General features: G+C 44.5%; 1 protein-coding gene across 37 annotated transcripts in view; it reads right to left on the reverse strand.

The window, feature by feature from the left end:
- The window catches only part of celf5a (cugbp, Elav-like family member 5a), a 175,555-nt gene that overhangs the window by 13,117 nt on the left and 134,984 nt on the right, over positions 1 to 27,454 (reverse strand). For 10 of the 37 annotated variants that reach the window (XM_071908372.1, XM_071908358.1, XM_071908369.1 and 7 more), the window contains 3 exons: positions 17,120 to 17,245; positions 13,904 to 13,983; positions 5,950 to 6,096 (listed from right to left, as the gene is read on the reverse strand). In XM_071908372.1, coding sequence (XP_071764473.1) covers positions 5,950 to 6,096; positions 13,904 to 13,983; positions 17,120 to 17,245 — 353 coding nt within the window. Of the gene's footprint in view, positions 1 to 5,949; positions 6,127 to 13,903; positions 13,984 to 17,119; positions 17,249 to 25,312; positions 25,331 to 27,454 lie in introns of all 37 variants that reach the window. The other 27 variants (XM_071908338.2, XM_078285593.1, XM_071908371.1 and 24 more) reach the window with 6 other exon arrangements.

The following is a 27,454-nucleotide window of genomic DNA, read 5'->3' on the forward strand; positions in this document are numbered from 1 at the left end:
CATGAAGAGAGATAGAGACTATTAGAGTTTCTGCACTCAGCTTAAATTCTCCCTCTGCAAAGCAGATGCTGAATGCCTAATTCAGAAGAAAATCCATCACTGTACAATGGCTTTTGCTGCTTGTGAACCAGTGGGTTTATCTAGGGAATCAATAATCTTTTGTAGGCTGTGTAGCTCCCCATCAGGCATGCAGAGCTGTGTGGTATAGGAATACAAACACAATCGGACCAACCTCTCGCCCCTGTCTCTGTGTCTGTTTAATACTGCATAGCTATGTGTCATTGGAGATGTGGATGGCCATGGCCTGAGACTGACTCAGCTGAGCAGAAATCAAACTCCTCTGCCACTGGCACTAATGCTAATGACGATATTGTGAGACAGTGGAGGCAGAGGATGCCACTCTGCTCGTATTTGCATGGGGACCCTGCAAAGGAAAAGCCAATTATTTTCCCTCAATGCCCCTGTCAGGTAACCTGAAAGCTGCTGTCCCGCCGTAGAACGCCCGGCACCGGCATCTCATCCATTAGCCACATGCCTTGCCACCGCTATCTATTAACTCCTTTTGTCATTTGCATAATTTTATCAACGTGACAAATGGGGATCATCCATTCCCGTCGAAATAAGATGAATTGAGCCTTTAAGGGGCATAGCTGCAAAAGAAAGCAAGGGAACGAGAAACTAAACAAAAGCAACGACACAGAAACAAACAAAGAGGTCTAGCGAGTCACGGAGTGGAATCTGGGGCTCCCCTGCTTTGGCGATGCTGTGACTGCCCCCCTATTAGGATGTGAATGGGGTTGGGCTTTGGGATAGAAGGGTCTGACTGGCCCAGTATTACAGAATAAATACACTGTCACACAAGTCACTGTTTTTTTGTCCTTTTCTCAGACTGTGCTAGCTGCTTTCAGTGGGGACCAGGGACTTAGGGCTGACTCTAATAAGCTTGCAGTCTATTCGTTGTGGGCCTTGTGGCCTTATACAAGCTGCTGGCCTGGATGGAGTAATAATGGAGTGGGAGTGAATACTAGCAGCTCCAAAATAGTAGCTTCTCTCCCAATGCATGGCTTAGATAATGCAATCCTTAATGCCAGCCGTCAGATTGTCATGGATAACAACCTGGCATTCACTGATGCTTCGTTCCAAATTAAAATGCAGCAAATTGGAAACTCAAGCATGTAATTATGTTGGAATGGAGTGGCTAATACAAACTGGCTCTGATAAAAAATAAATAAATAAAAAGCAGAAAGCAGAGTGGTTATGTTGACAGAGATGTTCAAAGTCATTCTATTTTACTTTTCATATGTATATTCTTTATTCTCCCTTTTTCAAATTTCCATCCACATCATATTCAAAAGCCATTCCGGCTCCTTTATTTATGCACTACCCAGCAGATAGCAAATGTCTCTGGCAGACAAAGAGCGGAATTGAACTCAACAGAGTCTTCATCATCGCGGACACAACCTTTTTCGCTTCCTCTTGAAATGAAAGGGAGATGGAAAAAAAAGAAAAGGCGGATAGAAACAAGGGGGGACAAAAGAGAGGCATGTGAGATGAAAGGGAGCAAAGAAAGTTGCCTGGGCTTCAGCAGCATCCATTTAGTGTCAGGCATCTGCTTTTTTATTGCAACCTGATGGCATTATTCTCCCCTGGTGCCAGCAGGCAATCACCTCTTTATCACATGGCAATTATCTCTGTAGCGCTGCTCTGTGACTCGCTGACTCTCAGCACTGTCACATGTGACCCCTTATAGCCCAACCAGCCAGGGAGGGAGGGAGGGGGAGAGAGAGAGAGAGAGAGAGAGAGAGAGAGAGAGAGAAAGAGAGAGAGAGAGACTGAAAAAAGGGAGAGAAAGAGAGAGACATTGGGACAATAAGGTGAACTAAAAGACTGAAGACAGAAGACTGAAGCTCAAGGGCCTCATTTGTTACCTCCACGCTAGGAGGCTATATTTCCACAGTAAGGTTTTAATAGGTTTTTTTTCATCTCTGATGCACTTTGTTGTGTGTGTGTGTGTGTGCGTGCAGAGAGAGAGAGATAAAGTAATAAAATACACACACACACACACACACACACACCGATGTATGTGTGTGAGGCCAGCTTACAGGACAGCCAAATGATGCAGTAATGTTTCACCATCATTTCTAATGTTGTGCTATGTCGCAAATGAACAGTCAGCTCTGCTCGAATCTGAATCCTTCCAACAGGGGGAGATGTTTCCTAATGTGAGTTTACAGTCATCATCCCCCCTCTCACCCACCCACACACTGTCACTATTAGCACCGAGTTAAAACCATTTTCTCTCCTCTCATTTATCCAACTCAAACTCAATCTAATGCATCTTTTAGGGAGGAAAGAGGGGCATGGCGCTCGAGGTTCCTTCAAATGTCCAACTCTTCTCGGTCCTGTCTGTGACACAGCATGTAGTCTACCACCTCAGAGACCAAGGGAAGCTAAAATGGCTGTCTTCACTAAGAGAGAGACATGGCTCTAGAGGAGAGAGACGAAAAGTGACTCGAACCAAAACTCACCGTGTACGAATATAATGCTTGTGTGTTGACAGGGAACCACAATATGAAAATAAATGCTGGTTTTATTATGTGCATCTGGTGATTCATTGGAGAACTATTATTACTCACTTCTAAACACTGGTAAGGGACATGGAATCTCTCTCTCTCTGTTTCTCTCTCTCTCTGCTTGTGTTTTATGAAATCACCTTTTTGCAAATAGGATGTCTCCTGTCAGAGCACACCAGTGTCTGTGTCTATCTTGAAAACGGCACATTTCTCATTTTTGGCATATGTTGTCAGTGTTGTACCCCACCAATTTGTGTTCAGAGCCCCCTCCTTCTCCTGGTTTGACTAAAATCCAATTTACTGGCTGTCAGCTCAACTCTATAATCCTATCCACTGCTGTAGTGGAGAAGTAGCTCTTTGAATTTACCATTTACTGTACTGTGGGTATAGCTATATATACCATCTCTCCCCACGTCTGTATTCTATACTATGCCACATCCTCTTCTCTTGGCCAATGTATATGGAGAGTAGGCGAATGCGTAGTGTGTCTTTGGAGATAAAGTCCTTTTTCTGTCACTGCAGGTTTTTCGTCTTGGGGGAATATGTGTAGTTTATCTTGCCGTAAAGAAACATTCAATGTATCGTCTCGTTTCAGCACATTCCCACTGGCTACAGCGGAATCAAGGCAGCACAGAATGTGCATGCAGCCAGCACCGATGACTGTAATGGTAATGTAATCAAAACTGCTGCACAAGCTGGACACCCACACTACAGATAACTAACATCTCCTTTTATTCCACATTATTATGTAGCATTTCGAGCCAGTCGTTAGATTCATTAGATAACTCTTTAGCGAGATATTAAAACAAGAATGAGAAACCCTCGCTGATAATCCATTACTGCCTACTGTGCACTCATTACTTTATCATAAGTTGGGGTGGAGTTTATCTCCAAGGTTGCCTTGCCTCTGAGTTTCTCTACAGACTTTCTTTATTCTGCTGAATTCATTATAGGCAGGTGCATGGCATCCACAGTCTCTGTGATTCATAATACTAATACAAGGAGAATTTCACCTTCACTACCATCATTCATGCTGTATAATCTTTGCGTCGAGAAACCACATTACGTGCAAATTCTCCTTTAGATTTAACGGTAATTGATTCTCTCTAATGGTAAAGTATCCAGCGTGCCCTTGTTAGATACCTCACTTTCACTCACAACTCAATTTCCTGGCATCATCCTGCTCATTGTCATATTATATGTGTGTGTGAGAGAGAGAGGGAGAGAGAGCATTTGCTACAAGGTGTGTGCGAGTGTGTACACTCTTGTGTGTGCCTGCATGAGTCGACACGGGTCTCTGCCACAGTAAATAAGAGTCATGGCCAACCTGAGCGGGGCACAATGGTCTCCCCGCAGACCGCCACTGCCTCCACCACCCCTTAAACATTTGCATTTCTCCACATTTCCTGGGGAAGGGCTGCATTTCATGAATGGTAATGAAGGCGGGAGTTTTACTGGAGAGAGCACAAGAGATGGCCTCGCAATTACTCTGGGATGGTCAATTTGCACATTTCACACTGGGCCCCATGGCTGTGATATGAAAATGAGGGAAATGGATAAGCCCCCGAGACCTGGGCTACGTCGACAATTAATCCTGGCATTTAGAAACAGCAAAAAATATATACCTTTTACATCCAAATAAGTAAAGAAATAAATAAATGAATCTCTGTTCCTCCTCCTCTGTAAATAAATGCTGTGTTGATGTTTGTGTGTATTTATGCAGTGTGCTGTGACAGAGGCCCAGGTTTTTATCTCAGCGCTGGATGGAAACCTTTTCTTAAATTCATTTCAGCCCCCTTCAAGCAAGGTCCGCGCGTGTGTGTGTGTGTGTGTGTGTGCGTCTGTGTGGGTATGTGCTCTGCCTCAGCAGGAAAGAAGAAAGTGTGTGTGTAGATAAGTTGCCTATGGAATATTCTGAGTCAACTGTGGCCCCTGAAGCATCTCCTGGGCCCAGAGGGGGGGGGGACAGGGGAGGGGAGAGGGGAAGGGTAGAGAAGCAGGGCGATAGAGGGGAGGGGGGGGGGGGGGGGGGGTGAGGCGGGGGTGGGAGAGAAGGGCTGCATAGGCTGAGTGAACTCATCAAAGAGCCGGGGGTCTGCTGTGTGTGGATGGTGCCATGCCCTGAGGGGGGTATGGGTGGTGGGGGTAGGAGGGCAGAGGGAAGCTGATGAAGGGGTTGGAGGGTACAGGCTAACTAAAAGCGTGTGTGTGCCTACGTGCTGAGGGTAGCGAAAGCCTGGGTGTATGGCATGGCGGTGTTGTTTGGAGGGAAGAGAGGAGGAAGGAGCGGTGCTGCAGAATGATAGTCTAGCAAGCTGACCCGCACTTACTGTACAGCGATGTCTAGCTAGGAGGCATCACAATATGAAAGTGGGAAGAAAGAAGAAAGGCGGACAAAAAACTGCAGATCACAGTCCCTCAATGTATTGGCATTAATATAAAAGTTGTGAGATATGGCCTTCTGTTGCAGATATCCTGCATTAAAAACATCTGAGGTTTATTCGGACCAAATTACAGGACTGTACCAGATTGGTCACTGTGACAACAACATTATGCGTGGGGCAGACATGGAGGCAAAGAGCTGTGGCTATACTCTGTGAGGCAAAAATAGGAAGTAGAGGAGAGCAAAAGTAGGTTAAAGGGGGGAGGGGGAGTATGAATCGGCCTCTGCGAGTTCATTTGTTTGTTTGTTCGCTCGCTCGTTTATTTGTCCGTATGTCCATTAAGTGCAATACCCGAGGTTTTGATTAAACTTGGGGAAATAATGCATCTAACCACTGCATGTCAGCATTCTCAAAATTACACTGATTAGCCCAAGGGGGGGGGAGCGCTACATCGTTCATTTGTTCATGTGTCATGTGTGATATCTAAGACACCACTGATCCAATTTCGATGAACCTTGAGGACGTGATGCAGATCAATGTTGCGTTCCAGCTTTTTCAAAATTAAACTCATTAGCCCAAGGGGGGCGCTACAATTACAGGTCAAACAAAGGTGACATATTGCTGATCGGCGCAGATAAGGACTGCATCACTCTCTCAAAACAGCATCAGAACAGCTTTCCAGACTCTTTCTACTGACCAAGGCAGTGGAATAAAATATATAAGATTCATACTTTTAAGGGCTTTACAGATATATGAACAAGCAGAATGACAACAGAACAACAGTTTCAGTTTCTTCAAGTACGGATGTAAGAATCCCTTGGGACGGGATCAAATTTCTGTCCTGAATCATGTGTTCACTGCACTATGTCTTTTCAACCCAACAGTAGGTACGTAAATGCTGTAGGTGCTTAAACGCTGTATAGCCACATGTATATATGTGTGTGTACATTTGTGTTCTACTGTGTGTACTACGTAAGTCTATTCCAACTCACCGCGTGTGCGTAGGAGCTGTAGGTGCTGAAGGGAAGGGCGATGGCCGGGTTGAAGATGCCAAACTGCCCAACCATCTGCTGCATGCGTCTGATGGTGCGCTCCTTGTCTGTGTCGGCAAACTTGACCACCAGGCTGGATGACGCGCCCTGGAGGGGGAGGGGAAAATCGGAGGCAGTCTGAGGAGAGAGGCCACGGACACTTAACCCCACGCTACTGTGAGCACACTCGACACCAGTCAATAATTTGCATATATGACCATTGTGATCAATTACATTTTTAGAGACGGGCACAAACAACAGGCTTATCAAGTTCAAGACAAGTGCATGAAGAATGTTATTGGTTATTGCTCCTGATTTCTTAGCATGCAGTGTTCATTAGCAACAAGATCCGTTGTTAACATCAATACTTGGCAAGCTCCGCTAATTGCACGTCAGCCTCAGAGTTTTTTGGGCGTTCCAGATACAATCTCATTGCACATTTGTCTTATTATTGAGACTCATGCTTCCTTATTTTGCGGTCGGCATACATAAACATGAACCTACCAGAGATATGTGAGAAATAAAAAGATTCTATTTATATGAGTGAAATTTTCTCTAGGCAGATGCAGCCAGAAACCTTCAATCCCTTCAATCAATGTTTAACATATGTACAAAGTCACTCAGGGCGAAGCAGGCTTGCTGTGCATGACATAAATACTTTATATTTTCCCCCAGCTTTTCCCCCTCCCGTTCATATAGGTAACCTTGGTGCTCTCACTCACAGTTAAGGTTAAAAGACCTGCAATGTATAATTATTTGAAATAGGGGCTAGGATTGGCATGGGCACCAGTAAGCGCCTATCGACCTTGGTGAAGGTGTTCTTAAAAGAAAATGTTGCTCTTTTCAGCCTATTTCTCTCACTCTCTCTTCTTTTTCTTTTATTCTCTTTCTCTCTCCATCTCTCTCTCCCTCTCTCTCTCTCTCTGGCTCTCTTCTTCTTTTTCTCAATCCCTCCCTTTATCAACACTATTCCGTCTTTCTGCAGCCCGATAACGAAACCAGCAGGTGTGTCTGCCACACACCCTTCATTAAGAATCTTCAAATGATTTAGCGCTACAGTTGACCTTTTGTGCGCTCCGCCTCTCCTCCCCTCTGCGCCCCCAAACTGGCCAATCGATCCATATAAAAGGCCGAAATATTACTCTGATCTGACAGTGTAGAAAGGTTGTGTGTCAGCCACGATAAGCAGCTCCCTGAAATTGATGTGAGATTGTCAATAATAGTAGTGAGTGGTGAAGTGCCTGGATTGAAGGTTGGAGGTTGGGGTCTTTAGAAGCGCTAAAGGGCTGGGGCTTGGTTGGGTTGGGATGGACCTGGGCTAAACCTGAGCTAAACATGGCAGGGGTTGGGTTGGGCTGTAGGTAAGCAGTTACAATACACAACTGTAATGGTGGCTCTTAAGAAGATATGGACATCCTCCCCCAACCACTCCCCCTCTCTATTTCTTATTTAATTATTCCTTTTTCTATCTCTCTCCCTGCTTGTGCCTGCAGATGACCTGAGGTGCTGTGGGGTTTGAGAGTGTGTCAATCACAACACATTTCCACATTTCAACAGCCTGGCTGAGGCCTCAGGATCTTTGCTTATGTAGGTGAGATCTGCAGGTAGCCAGAGTTGCTCAAAGACAGGCACTGGACCATAAAACCATTCAGTTGTTCTCAACATTCCCCCTAGTCCTCTATTCCTGGCTCACTTAGTGGCTGAATCACAGGCTTGAAGGATTAGCAGGTGAGTGGCCAGCTGGTTAGCTGGCTGGCTGGCTACTTGGTTGAGTGACTGACTAACTGGCAGGCTAGTTGGCTAGCTGGCTGGCTAACTGACTGACAGTAACTGTCAGACTGTCTAGCCAGCTGACATCTGCACAGTCGCCAGCTGAGTGACTAATTGCTTTGGTTCCTATGTGCCATCCTGCCAGTGGCACCACATGACTCCTGGTCATCGAGAGCAATGTATGATTGTACAATGAAGGTGAGAGGTAAAACAACATAATATAAAAGGGATTCACTTTCTACCTGTATCTTTCCATTTCTGAATCTCTTCAGCCACACACTTCATATAGGAAGACTAGACTCAGTCACGTCAAGGTTGACTTCTACACAGTTCCATGCGCAGTGTTTGTGTCTGTTGTGTCTGTCCAGCATTTTACTATCAGCACCATTAAGTTTATTACAAGGTTTAACTTTGGGAGAGTCTAGGACAGGGCAATGCTGCCAGACAGCAGGACCAGAATACAGAAAAGCTGTAGTAGTACACACTGAATATTTTAACTCCCCACCACACTAAAAAAAGCTATTAAAGGCCTAGCCTCCTCGGTAATGAGACTCATGTAGCTTCATGCTCCTGCTTGGCTCCTCAGGTTTTTGGCGAAGGCTGAGATTCATAATCTGAGGGTATTAAGTTGTCTGGAACTCTGCAGCCAGCCTCCTTTCCGGCTATGTCAACTAGACTGCAGTGCGCCTGCTTGCATAATGGAAACATGGTTAATTGTGGATTGACTTGTCTGCTTGTGTGAGAGCCTTGACCTTGCCGTTTCATTCTCTTCCCTCTTTCACTCCATTTCATTGTCTTTCTTTCTCTTTGCATCCCACTCTCTGTGAAGTTTTTTTTTCAGGGAGGTCTATACTTTGAGTTTGCCATCACGCTGCTTCTCCTTGGGACGTCTGCATCTTATGGCTGGCCGGTTAAGCATCCATTGCCATGTTTGTTTATCTCCCAATTTTTCCCAGTTAGGCCTGTCAGGATATCAGTGAGCAAAATCTCCATTGCTATAAAGAGAGGAGGATGAAGTGTGAAGTAAAAGTCTCATTAAATTTTTAAGCTGCCAAGTGTGAGCAGAATCCCCCTGCCGGGCGGCTCCCAGCTGCCTAGAGAGCCACTGAAGGAAGGGGAGTTAAACAGGGAGGATAAAAAAAAGGCACTACAGAGATTCAGATTCAAAAAGAAAGTCGGCCTCTTTGCAGTTCCTTCTCATTGCCAAGGAGGCTTGTCTGTCCGAGCCGCAGACCCTCATGTGAATAAAGGAGACAAAGCTGCAAGCCAAGCTGTATATTTCATATTGCTTTAACTTTACACATCTGCCTGCTTGCATTAGTTCAGGGTAAAGTAATAAGGAAGACTGATCCTGTGTCTGCCATCATCTTATGAGGCTAGGACACTGAGAAAAACCTGTAATGGTCCAAAGCATCACATGGTGAAAGCCTTAATGGAGTCCCTGTCTCTTTGGGTTAGTCATACTATGGCTTAGTCCCCACAAAGCACACAAACACAAGCACAAAAGCACACGCACTAACATACACACACACACACACACACACACACACACACACACACACACATTGAGGGATTTGAATGACCGCCAATGATATCCTGTCTTTATGACACAGGTGATTTCAATATCCTAACAACTCTGAGGCATCTTTTTTTCCACCGCCGCCTGTGTCACTGATGTAATGATTGTGATGAATGAGAGTGCATTCACTGTTGAGTAAAACGCTTTGGCTTCCGTTTCCCCTTTTAATCAGAATGTAATGCCAGCAAAGCAGCCTGTTTGTCCACAATAAGGCGTCATATTTCATCCACATAGTTTGCCGTAGTGTATAAAACACTTTTGTGTTCCTGAAGTTATGACTTACTGTCGAAGATTAATTTGGCCAGAGTGCTACTCACAACATCATGAGAGCATAGCATGTGCTTCAGCCCACCGGTCCACCAGGATACCATTTGATATGTTCATTTGGAGGTTAAGAAGAGTTTCAAACACTTTGAACAAATTTCCTCCATTCACATTCATGCTAAGTGACATACATAGCTGCGTATATATATAAGCCTTTTTTGTGTTTGTCCCTTGCTTATTTATATGCTTGTGTTCATTTGTGCGCTTATATGTAGCATTCATAACCTTTCACTTTTTACATTCAAGGTACTTCCTATCTGTTTATTTTTTGCTTCCTCATTCACATTCAAAATGTGAACCAAAAATCTGACTGCTCTAAGGCGCACTCACCAACACATAATGAAGAAACAGAGTGTTATATTCAGGCTGCATATATAAGTACTATAGCTTATAATTACTAGCTATACTTGGCATTATGCTATTTGCCTTCCATACTAATTGTACTGATAAGGCATTACCGCCCATTGCTCCACCCTCACTATCCAGTGAAAATATAAATACACATCCTATTTAGTGCTTGGTTAGTAAAATAATAGATGACTGTAATCTATTAGGTTATTAGAATGTAAATTGCCTGGGAAGAAATACTAGGGGGAAAATGACACATCTTAAGCAATAAACAGTAACTTAAAAAACATAAAGGCAGAACATTGTTTAATGAGTAGAAACACAAAGATCTATCATCCTTGTGAAATACTGACATTAAAACTCTGCATCTCATTGAATACACAATTAGACCATAGCTATTCTCCGCCTGAAGCCAGCATAAATAACGGCATATACAGTGTCTTCCACATTTGTTTTTGCCCATCTCTCCTCTTTTCTTTCCGTTATTATTTAAGGCAGTGACATCCTTCTATTTAACCTTTTGGTCTGTACATTATGTGTCTCGTTGAGTATCAAATCCTGGCACTCATGGCACTTGCGTGTGTGTGTTCTCTGTCTGAGGAAATAGAGAAGCTGGAGCAGCAGGGGAATCACACTTGGATGCTTTTTTCTTTTTCCTTCTCTGCTCTCCTCTTCTCTTTCAATCATCCAGCTCTTTCTTCTATGCGGACTTTACCTCCTCTACTTTCCTTTGTTCTCCTCTTATCCCTCCATCAGCTTGCTCCAGTGTTTCTATCTCAGTCCCTGTGTCAGCTGAAACAGCCTCAAACCCAGGCTCAGCCGATGAGGATACGGAGTGGAAAAATCAGCCCGGCTCTACGGACTTGACCCAGACCCCCCCCCTGTCTCCATGTAATTCCGTCCCGGGACTTATTTCCTACACGGCCCTGCTGAATCCCAGCAATTTGCTTTACAGCTTCAGCGTTTAAATGTTTAATTGAGCCACTCGTATCCTGAGCTGTGCCTCTGTGTGTGTGCGTGTGTGTGTGTGTGTGTGTGTGATAGCTGAGGGAGGCCGAGGGTTGCATGGTGGTGGTGTGTACAGGAGGTAGAGCTCTATGAAATAGGATTGGTTGGGATGTGATGGAGATCCAGCCATGGTCTTACATATGATCTGTCATCACCTCCTTCCTTAAGCCAGAGCTCCTAATGCACTCAGTCCTTACACACACACACACACACACACACACATGCCTCTAAAAATGTGCAGGTATACATTATGTATTAGTTTCTAATTGACAGACAATTTGTTTCTTTTGGTGTCTATTACAAACATACACAGGCATATACGCACTCCCACGCATATATGCACGCATGCATGACCGATACACATGTATACACACACACAAACACGCGCACACACACACGCACACACACACACACGTACACACACACCACACAGATTTTCTCTCTCCTTCTCCCACTCACACATACATACGAAATGCCCACTCCCCCTCAACATGAATAACGCAAATGTATTCAGCTCAAGTCCTCCGAGCTGGAAAATAAGATCAGTCAGTGAGCCTTTGACCCTTGCCCATGGCTGTACGAGCATGTGACAGAGAGATGGAGAGAGGGAAGAGAGAGAGGAGAGTATGGGTGTGTATGGATGTGCGTGCGTGTGTGCATGTGCGTGAATGAGTGCTCATGCATATGTGCTAGCCACAAAGTGCTCCTGTTTGTAGGTGTTTATGTATGCACATACATGCATTCATGTGTGCGTGTGTGTGCACACTCATAAAGTCTAAGAGGCCAGTGTTCATGCTTTGGGGGATTGGCAGTAGATCTATCAAGAAACTGCTGCGGTTAGTCGCAGTGTTTATATTCAGTGCACTCCAACACCTCAGCTAGCTTGACTATTGGCTGGGCATTATTCATGGTCATCTTCCCGCCTCTGCTCATCAGCCGTGGCCTTGGAATGGCAGGAAACATGCACGCACGCATGCACGCACACACACACACACACACACACACACACACACACGCACATGCACACATACACATGCTCTCACATGACTCTTAGTCTTAGTTCATTAGAACAATTACTCATTGAATGAGGCTATTGCTTATAATAGTTGCCAAATGATAGCTGGAAGCTATGGATGTCCTTTAAATGTACTATATCTGCCTTGTTATCTGGTGGTCAATGGCCATTTTCATTATATTTATTAATTTAATTAATTAATTAAATATTATTTTATATTTTATTTTATTTCATTTAGTTTTACTGCATCCCAAAGTTTGCCGTGATTGAAAAGTTAATTAGATTACTTGATTTTTGTTTATTTTCTTCTGTCACTGTTACATGTAATTCATATTCATATATCAATTTATTTGTAGCACTTGGCGAGGTTTCTTTTTGCACTTGTGACTCAACTACAATCAAAATGAACTAAAATGGAGACACAGGATGTATGGTCCGAGGTTTTTTCCGGGACCCTGGCTTCGCTGATGGAAATGGACGCTGCACTCTGAATAGCCCCGGCTTGCTGAGGCATAATGGTCTACCGGTGGTCTGCTAATCTCGGGGAGGCAGACACACTGTGCCCTCTCCTCCACCGGCTCAGCCCCTGCCACAGGATATGAGATGCTGATCAGATTTCTATAATCAATTTACCAGAGCAGGAGGTATAAATCCTGTCCATTCACTCCTCACAGGCTTTCCTCCTTCTCCCTCTGCCTCTCTCTCTCTCTCTCTCTCTCTCTCTTTCTCTCTCACTCACTCTCTCTCCAACTCTTGCTCCCTCCCTTCCTCCCCTCCCTTCAGCCCCCTGCTTATAGTCAGATGAATAATTCAGCAGCCAATGTGGTGAAAGGTGGAGTAAACAAGTCTATTGCCTAATATCCCGAGAGGCTGCCAAAGAGAGACGAGTGAGGGGAGAGAGCTGGGAGAGATAGGGGGATGGAGCACCGGAGAAGGAGGGTATCTGCGGAGCATGGACATCCATACAGTCTATCCTCGTGGCCTGCAGTCATTTGCACTTAGATTGACCCGGAGGTTGCACCAAAATGCCACAGCCAGCTTCTTCGACTACTCTTTCCCTTCCTCTCTTGAGCCACACATTGGCAACCATAAATAATGAAATCATACAGTGAAACACAACACCTGTGAGATAGGGAGGGAGAGAGTTCAGGGTCCCCGCATCTCCGAGGCGAGAGTTCCTCAAACAAAAGGGAGGATAAAAGCAGAGGGTACTTCAAGCCACTGTATAATATGGGACGTGACTCTCTGCCCGCCTGCCGGATGCCGCACAGAATAACTCTATTCAGGTTTGGAGTGCAGAGTAAGTAGCTTTTGTTTCGACACCCGCAGGTATACAGGGACCGTGCCTAAACATGAGACACATACAAATAAGCAGTACACCTTCAACACTCGTGGCAAATTCAATATAGCGAGAATTCGGAGGTCACGGTGCGCTTATGTAACAGGCAAATGTAATCTCACACTGGAGTTGTATTCACTGATTATGCAAGCAGAACTACTGATTGATGACTCACCCAAAATTCAATTATCATTCTAAACAGTTTTATCTGGAAATGAGATTTGGATTAAAAAAGTACCATGCTAATTAAAGAGACAGAGGGTAGCGGTTGCATCTGTTTGCTCTTTTGACGCTGGGATATTTATGAGGATGGTTGCACTTTCTATGAGTCGATTAAAACCTTTAGAGTTGAGGGGAAGTTCAGAACTGAGAGTTTAGAGCTCTTGATCAAGAGAGGTGGTTTGCACACGCTTCTGAGTGGTGGGCTGCGTGTACGTGTTGTGCATGCTGTGGACGTTGCATGGTGTGCGTGTGTGTCTGTTCCTCTCTGTGTGTGTTTGTATGTGTGCAGAATGAGGGTCGGTGTACTCACCGGCATGGTCTGGCTGCCGTGGAGGGCACTGATTGCAGACTGGGCCTCAGTGTGTGTGGAGAACTTGACAAAGGCGCAACCTGAAAGAGATAACACACACACACACACCACATGCACGCATACACACACACGCCCACATATACATACACACATACATACGAACATACACATAAAATAGAGTGAGTTCAAGAGGCTTCATTAAAAAAAACTACAAAGAGAAGTATGTCAAACACCACAGAAGGCACAGAGAGACTCCCGCTGCACAGCAGGCTGCCCCACTCCAGGCATTAGGCAGGCAGACAAGCAGGCAGGGGCTGCAGGCTAAAGATTGCACTGATGAAGCAGAAAAGCATGCTATTTAGCACCACATGCCTGTCTGTGCATATTAAATACTAGCTAAGCTGGCTAAACTCATTGTGTTAAAGAGGAATAGCACTCAGTTTGAGAATTCACTACAGTATATTATTTCTACAGTATAGGATGTTGTAATCAATATTTATGAATATGAACAACTCTTTCCAGAGGCCAAAAACTACAGAGCCAAGACTCTAAGCTGTAATGTGATCGAGGTATATTGCTCGGAGTAGCTACAGTGAAAATGAATAGCTTTTGTGGATTCAGAATCTTTGAGTTGTTGCACATAAATTAGTTGTTTTTTTTAAGTAATGCTACCAGTTCTGAACAGGAACACATATCCATGGATAGTGTTATATCTTGAAAAATGTTCCAAAACATGATCCAAAGCTGGATATTGTTTCCTAAAAATGTCTCCGGTTCTCAGTACAGTCATAATGATTGCTTGCTGCAAACACACAGTATCTTCAAGCAAATTCACCCACATAATCTTTAATCAAGAATATTTCTCTGTCCCCACGTCTGAACAGGTTCACTCCTTGATCATAATTCATCATTGAAGTTTGAATGAATGTTGAGGTTGCAACTTATACATGACTTATACAAACTGTTGACTCAATTAAGAAGAAAATTAAAGTATTAAAATATCATATTATTTGAAAACTGTAATTATATCTTATTCATTTGTTGTATTTATCCACTTATTCCTATTTAGGGTCACAGGGGGCTGGAGCCTATCCCAGCATGCACTGGGTGGAAGGCAGGGAAACACCCTGGACAGGTTGCCAGTCCATCACAGGGCAAACAAAGATAGACAAACACACTCACTGTCATACCTATGGGCAATTTAGAGTGTCCAATCCACCTGAATTGTGGTTAGAAAATAGAAACACCAAGAGAAAACATATGCTAAGGAGAACATGCAAACTCTCAGAACTCAGAACCTGGGTCCTTCTTGCTGTGAAGCAACCGCGGCTAACCACCGAGCCACCCCGCCGTCCATAATTATATTTCACTTAATTTTATTTCATTTTAAGTTTCTTTTCTATTCTTATTTAATCTTTCATACTTTATTCTCCTTATCATTTATCCTGCTCGACCCTTCCGTCCTGCCATTCTTCCCCTCTTAATAGGCTTACCCCTGTGGACACCAGCCAATCAAGATGCCCATTCAGCTGTCAAACCACCACCCCCTATTGAGATATGGATAGAAAAGAGCTAGAGCTCGGCACGACCCGTACAAGGACTTTGCTACAGTAATACAAACCATATGCCTCTGGAATCATGTATTTGACTCCCAGCATACTTTGTAAGTCAAGCATCGTCTACACTTCCTTCAAATAAGCCAAACAGGTTTGATGATGTGAAACTGAAACTATACGCCACTCTGTGATATAGCTGTGGATCGTGAAGTGCTCAGTTATTAAATGTTCTGTCTGTTTGATTCAAGCTCAATTTTACTGTTGCACAACATTCAGCACAAATCGGGTATTCCAGAATAATGAAGAATGCGCATAATGAGATGGCCAAGTGCAAAAACAGCTCTGCTTTTATCAGAGAGAGCGATAGAGATATTTTTTTTATTTGTTTTGATTTTTACCAGACAAAAAAAATCACTAACTTATATAGACACCCATTAGAGGACACAGATGGATATGATAGTGACGTTTAGAGTCTGATGTTTTGGGTGATTCAACCAACAGAGTGGGCTCAGGCAGAACACAAATATTGCACAGCAGCAGAGAGGAATGCAACTTCCCTTAGCTGCCCTCAGCCTCACAGGAGGGACACTGGAATTGTTTTGACATCCATCTTTCCCTTCTCCTACTCCAAACCACTGCAGAGTCAGAACGCTCTGGCTTCAAACCCCCTTAGATATAATTCCACAACAATTTCCATAAGCACTGGCCGGGGAATAGGTTTTAGAGACATGAAAAACCACTAGTCCCTTTGCTCTTTGCTGCATGTCAGAGGGAATTGATGTCTCCCAAAGTTTTGGCTGTCTAAAAAAGGCCTGCAGGATATCAGCACTACAGCACCCAAGTTACAGTAGGGGCCTGCAGTACATCCATATGAAAACTCGCCTCATATTTCCACTCTGCAATAGACTGAGGACAATGACGGTGATAGAATACAAATTATGGCTTTGTAATGTGGAAGAGAATTGCTTCTGAAAAACGAGGCATGCTGAGAAAGACTGTGGCAAAATATGTATATATATTTTTTTAGCATACTAAGTACTTTCATTTTTGAATTGTTGCTGTAGGTGGGTGAATTACAATGACTGATAACACTGGGGCGTCCAGGTGGCTCAGTTGGCTAAGGCATGTATCGTGTAACTGTAAGGTTTGAATCTGGCCTAGGACCTGTCTGTCTCTACTGTGTCTATCAAATCAAGGCAAAAAAAAATGCCTTGATTAACTTCCATCATTACACTTTAAAGTAGTTAGGTAAAAGAAAATAAAAACAATTGTTCACGAAAATATTACAATATTTTAAAGCAACATAGTTGAAGATAGGGAACTAATTTCTGTACAACCTGAACAAATAGAGAAAATCAAACAAGCTAAATTGCCATGTGTTCTTTGTACTGATACTTCCCAATTATGATAATCAGACATCAATCATATAGCATTTGAGATAATAGTCTAAACTTTTTTGGCACTGGCCCCAACCATCTGGTACATCAAACAGCTTAAAACAAACGTTGGTAATTATTTGAAACTACTATTTGACCCATGTCTGATGCATAGGTTACATATATTTTTAGAAATTTACATTCCACAGCAGAGGCACAAGCAGACACTGCCGCCTCTTTGTCAGTGACCTAAATAATGCTGACAGCTGCGTCATGGTTCCTACCTTTGCTGTTTCCGTCAGGACCTCTTAGGACCGTGCACTCCTCGATGACTCCGTAGGGCTCGAAGAGGCGGTAAACATCCTCCTCAGTCTGTTGTTTGTTCAGCATCCCGACAAACAGCTTCCTGTCTTCTGGAACAAACAACAAGACAAACGGTTAAATTGTAACTTTGACCTTTGAACTCAGTTATGATGAAACCAATTTGAGAACATAGCGGAATCTCATCATTACTTGTGGGGTAACATGTAATATGAGGAGAATCTCTCCCCTGCTCTGTCTCTCTCTCACACACACGCACACACCACACACACACACACAAACACACTCACAGAACCAAGAAGATGAGAAAGTCCCTAGTACAGTACAGTAGTTGTCTCGCTCATTTAGCCCTGGTTGGGCTTGAGTCACATTGTATTATCTCTTTGCCAAGACTGATCATTTTAATCGCGAATATAACTGGGTTTGCTCCCATATGGGCACATATAGCTACTGGGGGCAAGTGAGTGGTCACGGGCTGGAGGGAAGAAAGGGAAGAGCAAGGGGAGGACTAATGAAGAGGTCTCTCACATACACACACACACGCACACACACGCACACACACAAGCACAAGCAGAGACCCAAGACGATGAGCAAGTCTTTGGTCCTTTAGAAACACCAGGAGCTCCAGGCTGCTCTAGCCTCCTCCGCACCATACTGTACTAGATGCTGCTCTCTCTCTCTCTCTCTCTCTCTCTCACTCTCTTTTTGTTTTTCTCTTCCTCTCGCTGATTCTACGTTTTTTCCTCCTCATTCTTTCTCAACTCTTTTGCTTCCCTCCCTCTCCCTCTTTATCTCTCTCTTACTCTTCTAATTGCTGCTGATCCAGTGTTTTTCGTGTAGCCAGAGAAATATTTCAGTGGGCTCTTCAGTGAACAATGGCATGTCTCTCCTGCGAGCAACGAAGGCTGGGAGACATGCCATGAATAACGCTGACTTTTCAATAGGTGCCCCGTATGCTATTGAGTCCTGTTAAATGCTGCGGGACCTGATCTTTACCTTGACCTGACACGCTGTGTTTACTGATGTACCTCGGCCTTGTATGATTAATGCTACAGTGCGGTGTGTCTCTGCTGGCAACGGAAGCGCTAAAACCTTCCTTTTATACAGATTGTTTCTCCATCTCTGACCTGTGAAGTCAAAGTAGAGAGCGAGCGAGTGAGAGACGGGACTGGCGGCTGCTGCTGTGGAGAGGTTGAGAGTGGCATAAATCGCTGCCAGAGGTAATGCGGAGTGTCAGGGTGACCTGGATGCCCGTGACTACAACTGGGTGCGCTGTGTTGTTGTTCTCTGACCCAGACACTAGCCGATACCCACATTCCTGCAGCGGGCACGGCGGTGTGTGTACGCCGACAGGGCACCCAGCTAGGGTTTCAGCACTCAGCAGCACCAATGATGCACCTTTAAAATAATCACCCGTGTCAGAGCGCTGTCTAGGGAGGGGCGTCCCTGGTGCTGGCTCCTTATTGCAAGTGGCAGGATCAGAGGCTATGTATCAGAATGGAAGTGATGCAATGTGACATCTGTCAGGGTGGATTGGAGAGCATTTATCTGCAAAAAAAGGGAAGCCCTGAACTGGAAAATAAAAGGCCAAGATGGTCCTTCCTTTTGCTGGAGGGGGAATTTAAATTTTGAGTCAGGGTGGGGGGGGGGGGGGGAGATGAGTGGAGGAGGGGGCGGGGCTGGATTTGGTTGTGCACAAATTGTACTGTATGCCGCCAGACCACATCTCCCATATGCCGCTGAATAGAGTGGGCAGCATGCACACACACACACACACACACACACACACACACACAGCACACAGATACGCCCACACAACCACTGTCACCTCTTGCCTCACTGCTCGCCCTCATAACTACTCTGGTTGTAACTCTGCCAGTGACCCCCTCCTCCAGGAGATGATGGGGGTCTGACAAGGTATGGATTAATGCATGCAGCTGACCTATATCAATTTCATATGAGCTGCACTATGACAATCACGCCACGAACGGACCACATGTGGCACGTCTTAAAATACGACACTGCATCCATCCTTCAGCTGAAAGATGGCTCACTGGGAAATCACCTCCAGCTGAATGGAATAATATTTATTGGCGTCCAAGCATATCAGGAATTGGCCACTATATATCAGATTCTTGTGTAATATTGGTTTACAGTGAGCAACAAAAGAGTCCCTTACAAATTGATGGAGCCATGTTCAGTCATCGCTGGCTTTTGCATTGCATTTCATCTAAAAGGGGCACTAATATGAACGCACATGCAGGAGTCGACTGCAGCGTAGTGACGGGAGATGTGATAGGATATGAATGTGATATTTACAGCAGTAGCGTTTAGTAGCAGTTCTTCATCTCTGGCTGAGAGAGAGAGATGGAGTGCATGTTCCTCTGCAACGTGAGTGTGCTTTGAAAACAAGCTAACAATGCATGAAAACAGATCATCTAGGAGATCTGTTCCACCGTCTAGGATTCTGCTGTGGCTGCTCTGAACTAAAATGCCACCTTGGGAATTCAGGTCTCGTGTTCATCGGCAATGGAAACATTATCTCGTTTATCTACAGCACTGCACACACACGCAAGCAAAAAGACACACATCGAGTACAAACACACGCACAGTAATGCACGCACAGGGGGAGAAAAAGGGAAGGAGAAAGGGAGAAAGCATGGGGAGCGAGAGTGGGCAAAAAAATTACACACACAAACTGAAAGACCCTCACACACCCTGACACTGCATGCCACTTATGAATTAGTTAGCACTGTAGGGAAACTATAGGGAAAGCCTCAATTAATGATAGACCCCTTCCCGTCCCCCAACACACACACACACACACACACACACACACACACACACACAAGTTGCATGGCACACTGTTAACTGTCCTGTAGCTACGGTGTATCGACTGCTTTGTGGATTAGTGCTGTCTCACTTGTACTGCTCGGATTATAACACAAGGCTATGGAGTCTCACTGACACATCACATGAAAAAAAACACACTGATGGTTTTAGCTCAGTGAATTGAGTGGTCAGCCACACACAACCCTGAAACACAGCTGCGACTTTGTTTACCTGCAACTCTTTTCTAGGTTCTGTAGGATGGTAAACCACGATTAGCAGCAAAGCAGTCTAATTGTGTTGTTTTAAATACTATGAATGCTTGGTCTCTTCTGTTCTGCTACCTTCAAGAAAAGCTGAATCATCTTCCTGTTACAGCCACACAGTTCTGGTAAAATGGCTTATGTAGCTGTGTGCATGACACAGATGCTATCTTTGGGAATACAAAATAAAATATGTAATTATGAGATGTTATTACATGCATGGAAATCAGAACAGAGCCCAACCCACGAGAGCCCCATCCAAAATTAGAACTACTCTGTGCTCTATGCTATTTACAGTGCAATGCATGCGTGTCGTCACACCAAACATCCAAAGGTTTAATAGCCATCATAAACTAACTGTGATAACTGTGTGGCATGCTGGCATTAAAATGCATTTAGAGCTCATTGTGTTAGAACACTGTATGTAACTTCCTTGCACACAACTCCTGTCCTGAAACTCACCCCCCATCATGTTTAATTTACTCTGAGTTGCTAAACAGATGCTTGTTTGGAATAAATGCATTGGAAATTAAACTCCAGAATAATGAATTGGCAATGTGCTGCCTAGTTATACGTACTGAAGGTTACTGGGCCCATTTGGACCCTCTCTAATCAATATAAGCTTTTCGGTATGAGCACATTGGCTTGGCGTGAAATCATTGAGTCACTGTGCAAAAGTGGATTCATTCAGTAATATTTTCTAACTTGATTCTTCATGCTGTGGTCTGAACATTATGGCACTGACATAAAAAAAACAATATCTCTGTGATTCCTCCCTTATGCATGTGCTTCAAATCTCTGCATAGTGCTTTCTTTTCTCAGACTGTTTTATATGCGGTTCATTCCCATTGAAAGTTTCAAGGATCTTCTGTCCATACAGCATACATACTCTAACTATCTGCAGCAGAGTCCAGCATGCTGGAGACTTATTACTGTATGCCTCCTGATTACATTGCGGACTGCTGGGGGTTTTGACAGTGAAATGAAGACTTTCATTGAATAGCAATGGGACAGACTGGGAGTTTTGGAGCAGCGACAGAAAGAGAGAGAAAAGGGTAGAGCCAGTGGGACAGAGAGAAAGAGAGAGAGAGAGAGAAAGAGAAAGAGAGAGAGAGAGAGAAGCCCATACTGTATGTTGCTGTGCATACAGTCCTGCAGTCCTTGATAAGCCAGGATGGATGAAAGGCGTGTGCCATAGGAGTTGGTAAATCATTGTCAGGGCTGGGGAGAATAAGCCAAGGGAAGGGTGGGAGGAGACTGAGAGAGGGAGGGTGGAGGGGGGGTGATGGGGTGATGGAGGGGGAGGAGGGAGGGAAGGCATACTGAATGCCCTAGGTCTTCTCTGATTTTCAAATTTCTCTTTCTCTCTCCATCTTTGAAACAGCAAGGGAGCGGGGGATGGAAGAAGGGAGAGAGATACTGTGACACAGAGAGAGAGAGCGTGCTATAGAGAGAAAGCACTTGTCAGAGGGATGGGAAGGTTGCTATGACAACTACTTATACAGCGGGCTGTCAGTCATGTTTCATTGGAGTTTGGAGAGGGGGAGAGGGATGAAGGCAGGAGAGGAGTGAGGGAAGGGGGGGTTGGAAAAGGGTCATTTCTCCATCTGTCTGCTGAGCTGGAGTGTAAATTTGACTGTCAGGCTTGGAGATAAGGACAAATTATGAACAATATTAGCTGGCCGATAAAAGGGAACAATAATGAATGGATAAATATATTAAAACCAAATGAGATAGCATCCAGGCAGAAACTGGGACCCTGAGAAGCCATCCAGGTTTTCTCATTTGGAGGGGAAGATAAGAGCTGGAGAGAGGCTGTGAGGAGGGGCGTTAGGGAAGGATCCACTGTATTAGAGCTAGCTACTGTGGCATACTTCCTTGTCAAAAGACAAGAGAGAATCAAAATCACTTTGTGGTTGGAATACCAAACACTGTGGCTTCCTCTCTCCTCCTTCACTAGCCTATTATACTTCTCCAATGAGCAGGATGCCACACAATAACAGTGTCAGCATGTGTTCAAGCATAAAAAACACAGACAGAATGGAATGAAATTAATTAACCCTAAGAGATCACAGTGCTTAGCCAGTGGAATTTAATCCAATTTATTACATATAGGAATCTAACTAGGGTTGTGTTTGCATTAATGAGACGGTGTGTGTGAATGTGTGTGTGTGGATGTGCATGTACATAGGCGTGAATGTGAGCACGGTTCTGCATATGTGTGCTGCTAAGGGCATCCTTCCCATCCTGCGTACAGCACCAGATCAGTTGTAGGAGTGGCAGAGAACGAGGAGGGAGGGGGACTGAGGTTTGGCACAGCCACAGGGCGAGAAAACCCTGCCAAATTAACTCCTGAATAATGAGTCTTTTATGTGCGGTGTTATCACCAGTGAGAGGACGGCCACATATTGTGTCACAACATTGGAGCCACTTCAGACAGAAACCAGCTAGCAGGTTCCACTAGCACACCTTCAACTGAGAAAGAAATGGGGGATGATAGAATAGTTTGTTTACCAGTTTCTAAAGTAAATTAGGACTCCTGTGTGTATGTGCTGTATCTGCAGCTGTCTTTTGAAGTTTGCATGCTAACTCACAGAGTTGACAGTACAAACTGTAAGGCCTACTATGCATTGGCCCTAATGAGATAGCTTATTAGTGCTGTTTCCCTCACAACTAAGGAGATGTTGCTTGGAAACAGCATAGCAAAGAAAACAATACTGTAGTTCACACAAAAAAAGTCTTCAACTCATTGCTCTCTGTTGTGCAATTTCCACACCAAAGCAATGCAATATAGACTTCCACTGAAACATGTATGCCTGAAAAGAGTGTGAAAAAGAGAATTATAGAGACCGAACTGACACTTTAATCATATATGAATGCTAACCATACTATATTTCATTTTGATGCTCGCCCATGTTGCCTATAAAGTCCATGGCCATGTTATGCATATATTCAGTCTATAATTCAATTCAGACATGTTCCCTTTAACAGTAGCTACAGGGACCTGCATCCCTAACGCTAACCCCTGCGGTGATGCAGGCTTGATTTCATGTCACAGTTTCATCATTTCAGTGTCAAGGCTGCTCATTGGCGGCCCGGCTGGGATCTATAGAAGTCATCAGTATAAATGCCATGGAGCAGTGCTGGTAGGGCCTTGATATCAACACCGCAGAAGCAGCACATCCCTCACTAAGCACTCCTCTGGGATGGATTAGGCCTCACTGCTTTCACATACAGTACGCACACATGTACAGTAAGCACACATAAGCACACAGGCATACGTGCTCATACACATAACCATGCATGCACACACACACACAAACACACGCACACACACACACACACACACACACACACACGTACATACACAAGCATGCATGCAATGCACGCACAAACAAACAAACACAAGCATCCATACAACCATACACGCACACTCACATACATGCTGTCATACATATAGACATATAGGAGATAAATAGAGGCACATCAACAGACACAGACACACACATACACAGACACACATACAGTACTGTACATGCATGCACACTTTACTGCATACATAAAACATGCCAAGAGGCATCTAAAACTCTTTCTCCAAACAAACAAACATCACTGCAGTGAGTGGGAGGCTGTGGTTGGTAACTGTTGCATCACAAGCCATATACCGTGTTAGTCGAGCCAAAGAGCCCGAGATCAAACTATAGTGTGTTACCGTACACCAGTCTCACAGGAAGAGAGCTTTAGCATTCCAACCATACACATTTCCTCCACACCAACCAAGTCGATTCCATCTCAGAGGGGATTTAGAGAGCAGTGATCATGAATTCTTTCTGTGCCGCTGGCGGCAGGGATGATGGATATCATATATGACACCTAAAAGACTCTCACCCACACATCTGTATGTGCACACACAGGCGCGCGCACACACACGCTCGTGCACACATATAAACACACAAAATGCACACGCACATACGCCACACACAGGTCCGCTTATATGTCACCTAACATTCTCCAAAGCGCTCCGCTGATTTTATGCATCAGTGTGATCTGATGGCTGCTCTGTTCTACGCTGCTGGCTGGGGGATTTCAGCAGCACCGTGGCCCTGCTGGAAGCCTTGAACATACAATTACTGGCTAGTGACTTGCTTCTCCCTTCCTAACTGCTCCATATGAAACCTCTGGGGTGTGTGTAAGTATGTGTGTCTGTGGGTGTGTGTGTGTGTGTGTGTGTGTGCGTGCACGTGTGTGTGCCCCTTTCTCTCTCTCTTCCTCTACTGTTACAGTCAGCCCAGAGCACAAGCCGAGTCGACAGCCTCTACTCCCACCTCAGAAGAACAGAATAGCTGAGAGGAAAAGAATAGAAGGAGAAATTGCTTAAAATATTTTATCTCCACCATATACGTCTCAGCAAATTTACACTCAATATGATAACAAACGTGAAATATTACTCACAGCCTTGTGTCGACTTCAACGTATTACAGCTGTGGTCATAAATCCTGAAACTGCTGTGCAACGTCTATACGTAGCCACTGTATATAAACATTTACAATATGGCACTGCTATTTATATTGTCTCCCTTCATAATGCCATCTGAAGGGCATTTTGGCATCCGTTATGATATGGATTTTTTTCTCCCCCATTTTCCTCTATCCCATTTATTGCTGTTCTTCTATTCCATCCAGGCTATGTTTCTGTACAGTAGAATGGGCCTGTTACCTTTGGCAGTATTTAACACAGTGCTAGCCTGTTTCTTAATTATTTTCTCATCGCTCCACTGACACTGATTCATGAGGGTAATGTTGGACACACCCCCTCGACCAACCCCCACCTCCCCTCTCCTACCTACACACACTGTTTCTCTCTCTCTTTCCTTCCTCCTCTTTACAGTGGAGCAGCACTTAGCCCGTTCTGTGCGTTTCTCTCGTCGTCTGTCAGTCATATTTTTTCCTCTCTGTTTGTCTTTCCCCCCCATCCTCTGCCCTCCCCTTCTGCCTTTGTGTCTCTCTCATTCTCCTCTTTTCTCTCATATTACCTTGTGATGATCTTGGATGGCTAATGAGTTACCTTCATGCGGTGGTTGCTCTCAAGTAATTACCTTTTCTTCCTTACACGGAGGGACAAAATTGACTACAGCAAGAGACAACAAACTTCATTACACACTGAGCCAAACAGGCAACCCACGTGATACCCTGCCCCCTCGATCTGCCTGTGTAGAATATACAAGACCAATATCCTCTCACCTCCCCACCTGAAGGCATCTGCAATAAACTAAGATATACACCCATGCTGGAACAAGAAACATATGAATCAAGATAGAGCAGAACACAGATAGAGAAGTCAATATTCAGAGAAAGTAGAATTAAAAGAAAAGTGCAAGTTAATACAGGCTACGGTACAACAGCCTCATGACCCAAGACAGCAAAATGGAGATATAGAGGGGTGGATAGCAAGAGACAGAAAAGTGAGATGCAGAAAAGGAATGAGGAAAGAGAGATAATGAGAAAGAAGGGGGAGAGGGTGAATGAGCAAGAGAGAGAGAGAGAGAGAAATGAAAGGGGGGAGGCTTAGGAGATAGAGAGCGAGGGGCCATGCCCAACTCCAGCTCAAGAGAGAGCGAGGATGTACCAGAATATGGGCTATCTCTCTGCAGCTTTGTGTGCAAGAGCAACTGAGCTGGCAGATGACTTTGCTGCACATGGACAAAAGAGGCTTACAGGCCACCCTGCATGTCAGCTTTCCCCGGCCCGGAGTGAGAGTGCTGTAGGCGAATATAGGCTACACTTGAACACTCACCTCCATAGACCTACAGAGACCTTGGTGAAAGTGGATTCAGATTTGCTCTATACATTTGACATCAGGCAGCAGCTTCTTTTTGGATGTACTCCCTGATCCATATTCATTCACTAATCTCTGGTAGTGTTAGCACTCCACTGTGCCTTGCCACATTACAGTGCAGCACAGTTCAGTGCAGAGCATACCTTTACTCTGCAAAAACTGCAGTGTTAACAGTTATGAGATGGGAGAAATGCTGTATGAGGTAAAGTTGCAAATACATAAATAAATACATAAGCCCTAAAGCATGTCACTGATGTATTTTCATTTTACCATTTCCATATTATTAGCACAAGTTGATTCTCGATAAGAGGCGAGATGCTAAACTTGGAGCTTTTCACCTCACTGCGCTGTCATGTGCTTTTTGTATGCATGGCCTCTGTGGTGCTGATGTGACTGCAGGGGGAGAGCCTAACCCTGTCAGTCACACTGACAGCCAAGCTGTCTTATCTGCTCTCTACTGGCGATGGTGCACTTTAATTAGGCTACAAGGTCAATCAGCACTTTTTCAGAAGATGTGATAATGCTGAAAGCATTTCATAATCACTTTGTAAAAAAAGGTATATCAAGCTAAGCACATAAAACACTGTTTTTAAGTGTTGACTAAATCGACACCTTGGTTTCTGCTAAGTCAACACCTTTGTGTAGTCCAGTTTGCACTTTCTACACTCTGTTACTGTTAATGACTAACTTCTCGACCAAGAGCATCTCACTGAGCTGAGGGAGAAATGGGCAACTTTGCAGCAGCATCCAGAATCCCCCCTTCCCTCTCCATATTAGTCTCTTCCCACTGGACACAGGCATGTTTCAGAAGGCATGCTATTTGCTGCCTTCATCAGGGGGTGCAGAGGGGAGGGGGGGGTTAACAGGCAAGAGGGGAGAACCTCGGGCCCAGCGCTGCGGACCTGGCCTACCCCGAGCTCTTATTAAAAATGGGTTAGACAGAGAAGCAGAGGGATGTCCAGCACTCTTCTCCTCTGTATGTTTTTCTTCTCTCTTTTCTTCCATCCCCCCAACTGCCCCACTCCTCTCTCTTTCACACATGCACGCAAGCATTCTCTCTCACACACACACACACACACACACACACACCTACACACACACACACACACACACACACGCACACACAGTGGAGGGATGGCCTGCTCGCTCTCCCCTCCCCTCTCTCCTTCTCCCCCATCTTCTTGACAGCCCCATTTGTTTTCATTTTCAGGATGTTTTGCTCGATATCTAATGAAATAACTATCTATATATTGAGCAAAGCATCAAGAGGGAGGGGTGGAATTGTTCATCGGATGTCAGTTACATTTCCGCCTTACTATTCTACCCCCATGCATCGGACTTATTGGATTTGGATATTGTCATAACAAATCG

The sequence above is a fragment of the Centroberyx gerrardi genome, chromosome 9 (assembly GCF_048128805.1).
Source record: "Centroberyx gerrardi isolate f3 chromosome 9, fCenGer3.hap1.cur.20231027, whole genome shotgun sequence".
NCBI classification, from domain to species: domain Eukaryota; kingdom Metazoa; phylum Chordata; class Actinopteri; order Beryciformes; family Berycidae; genus Centroberyx; species Centroberyx gerrardi.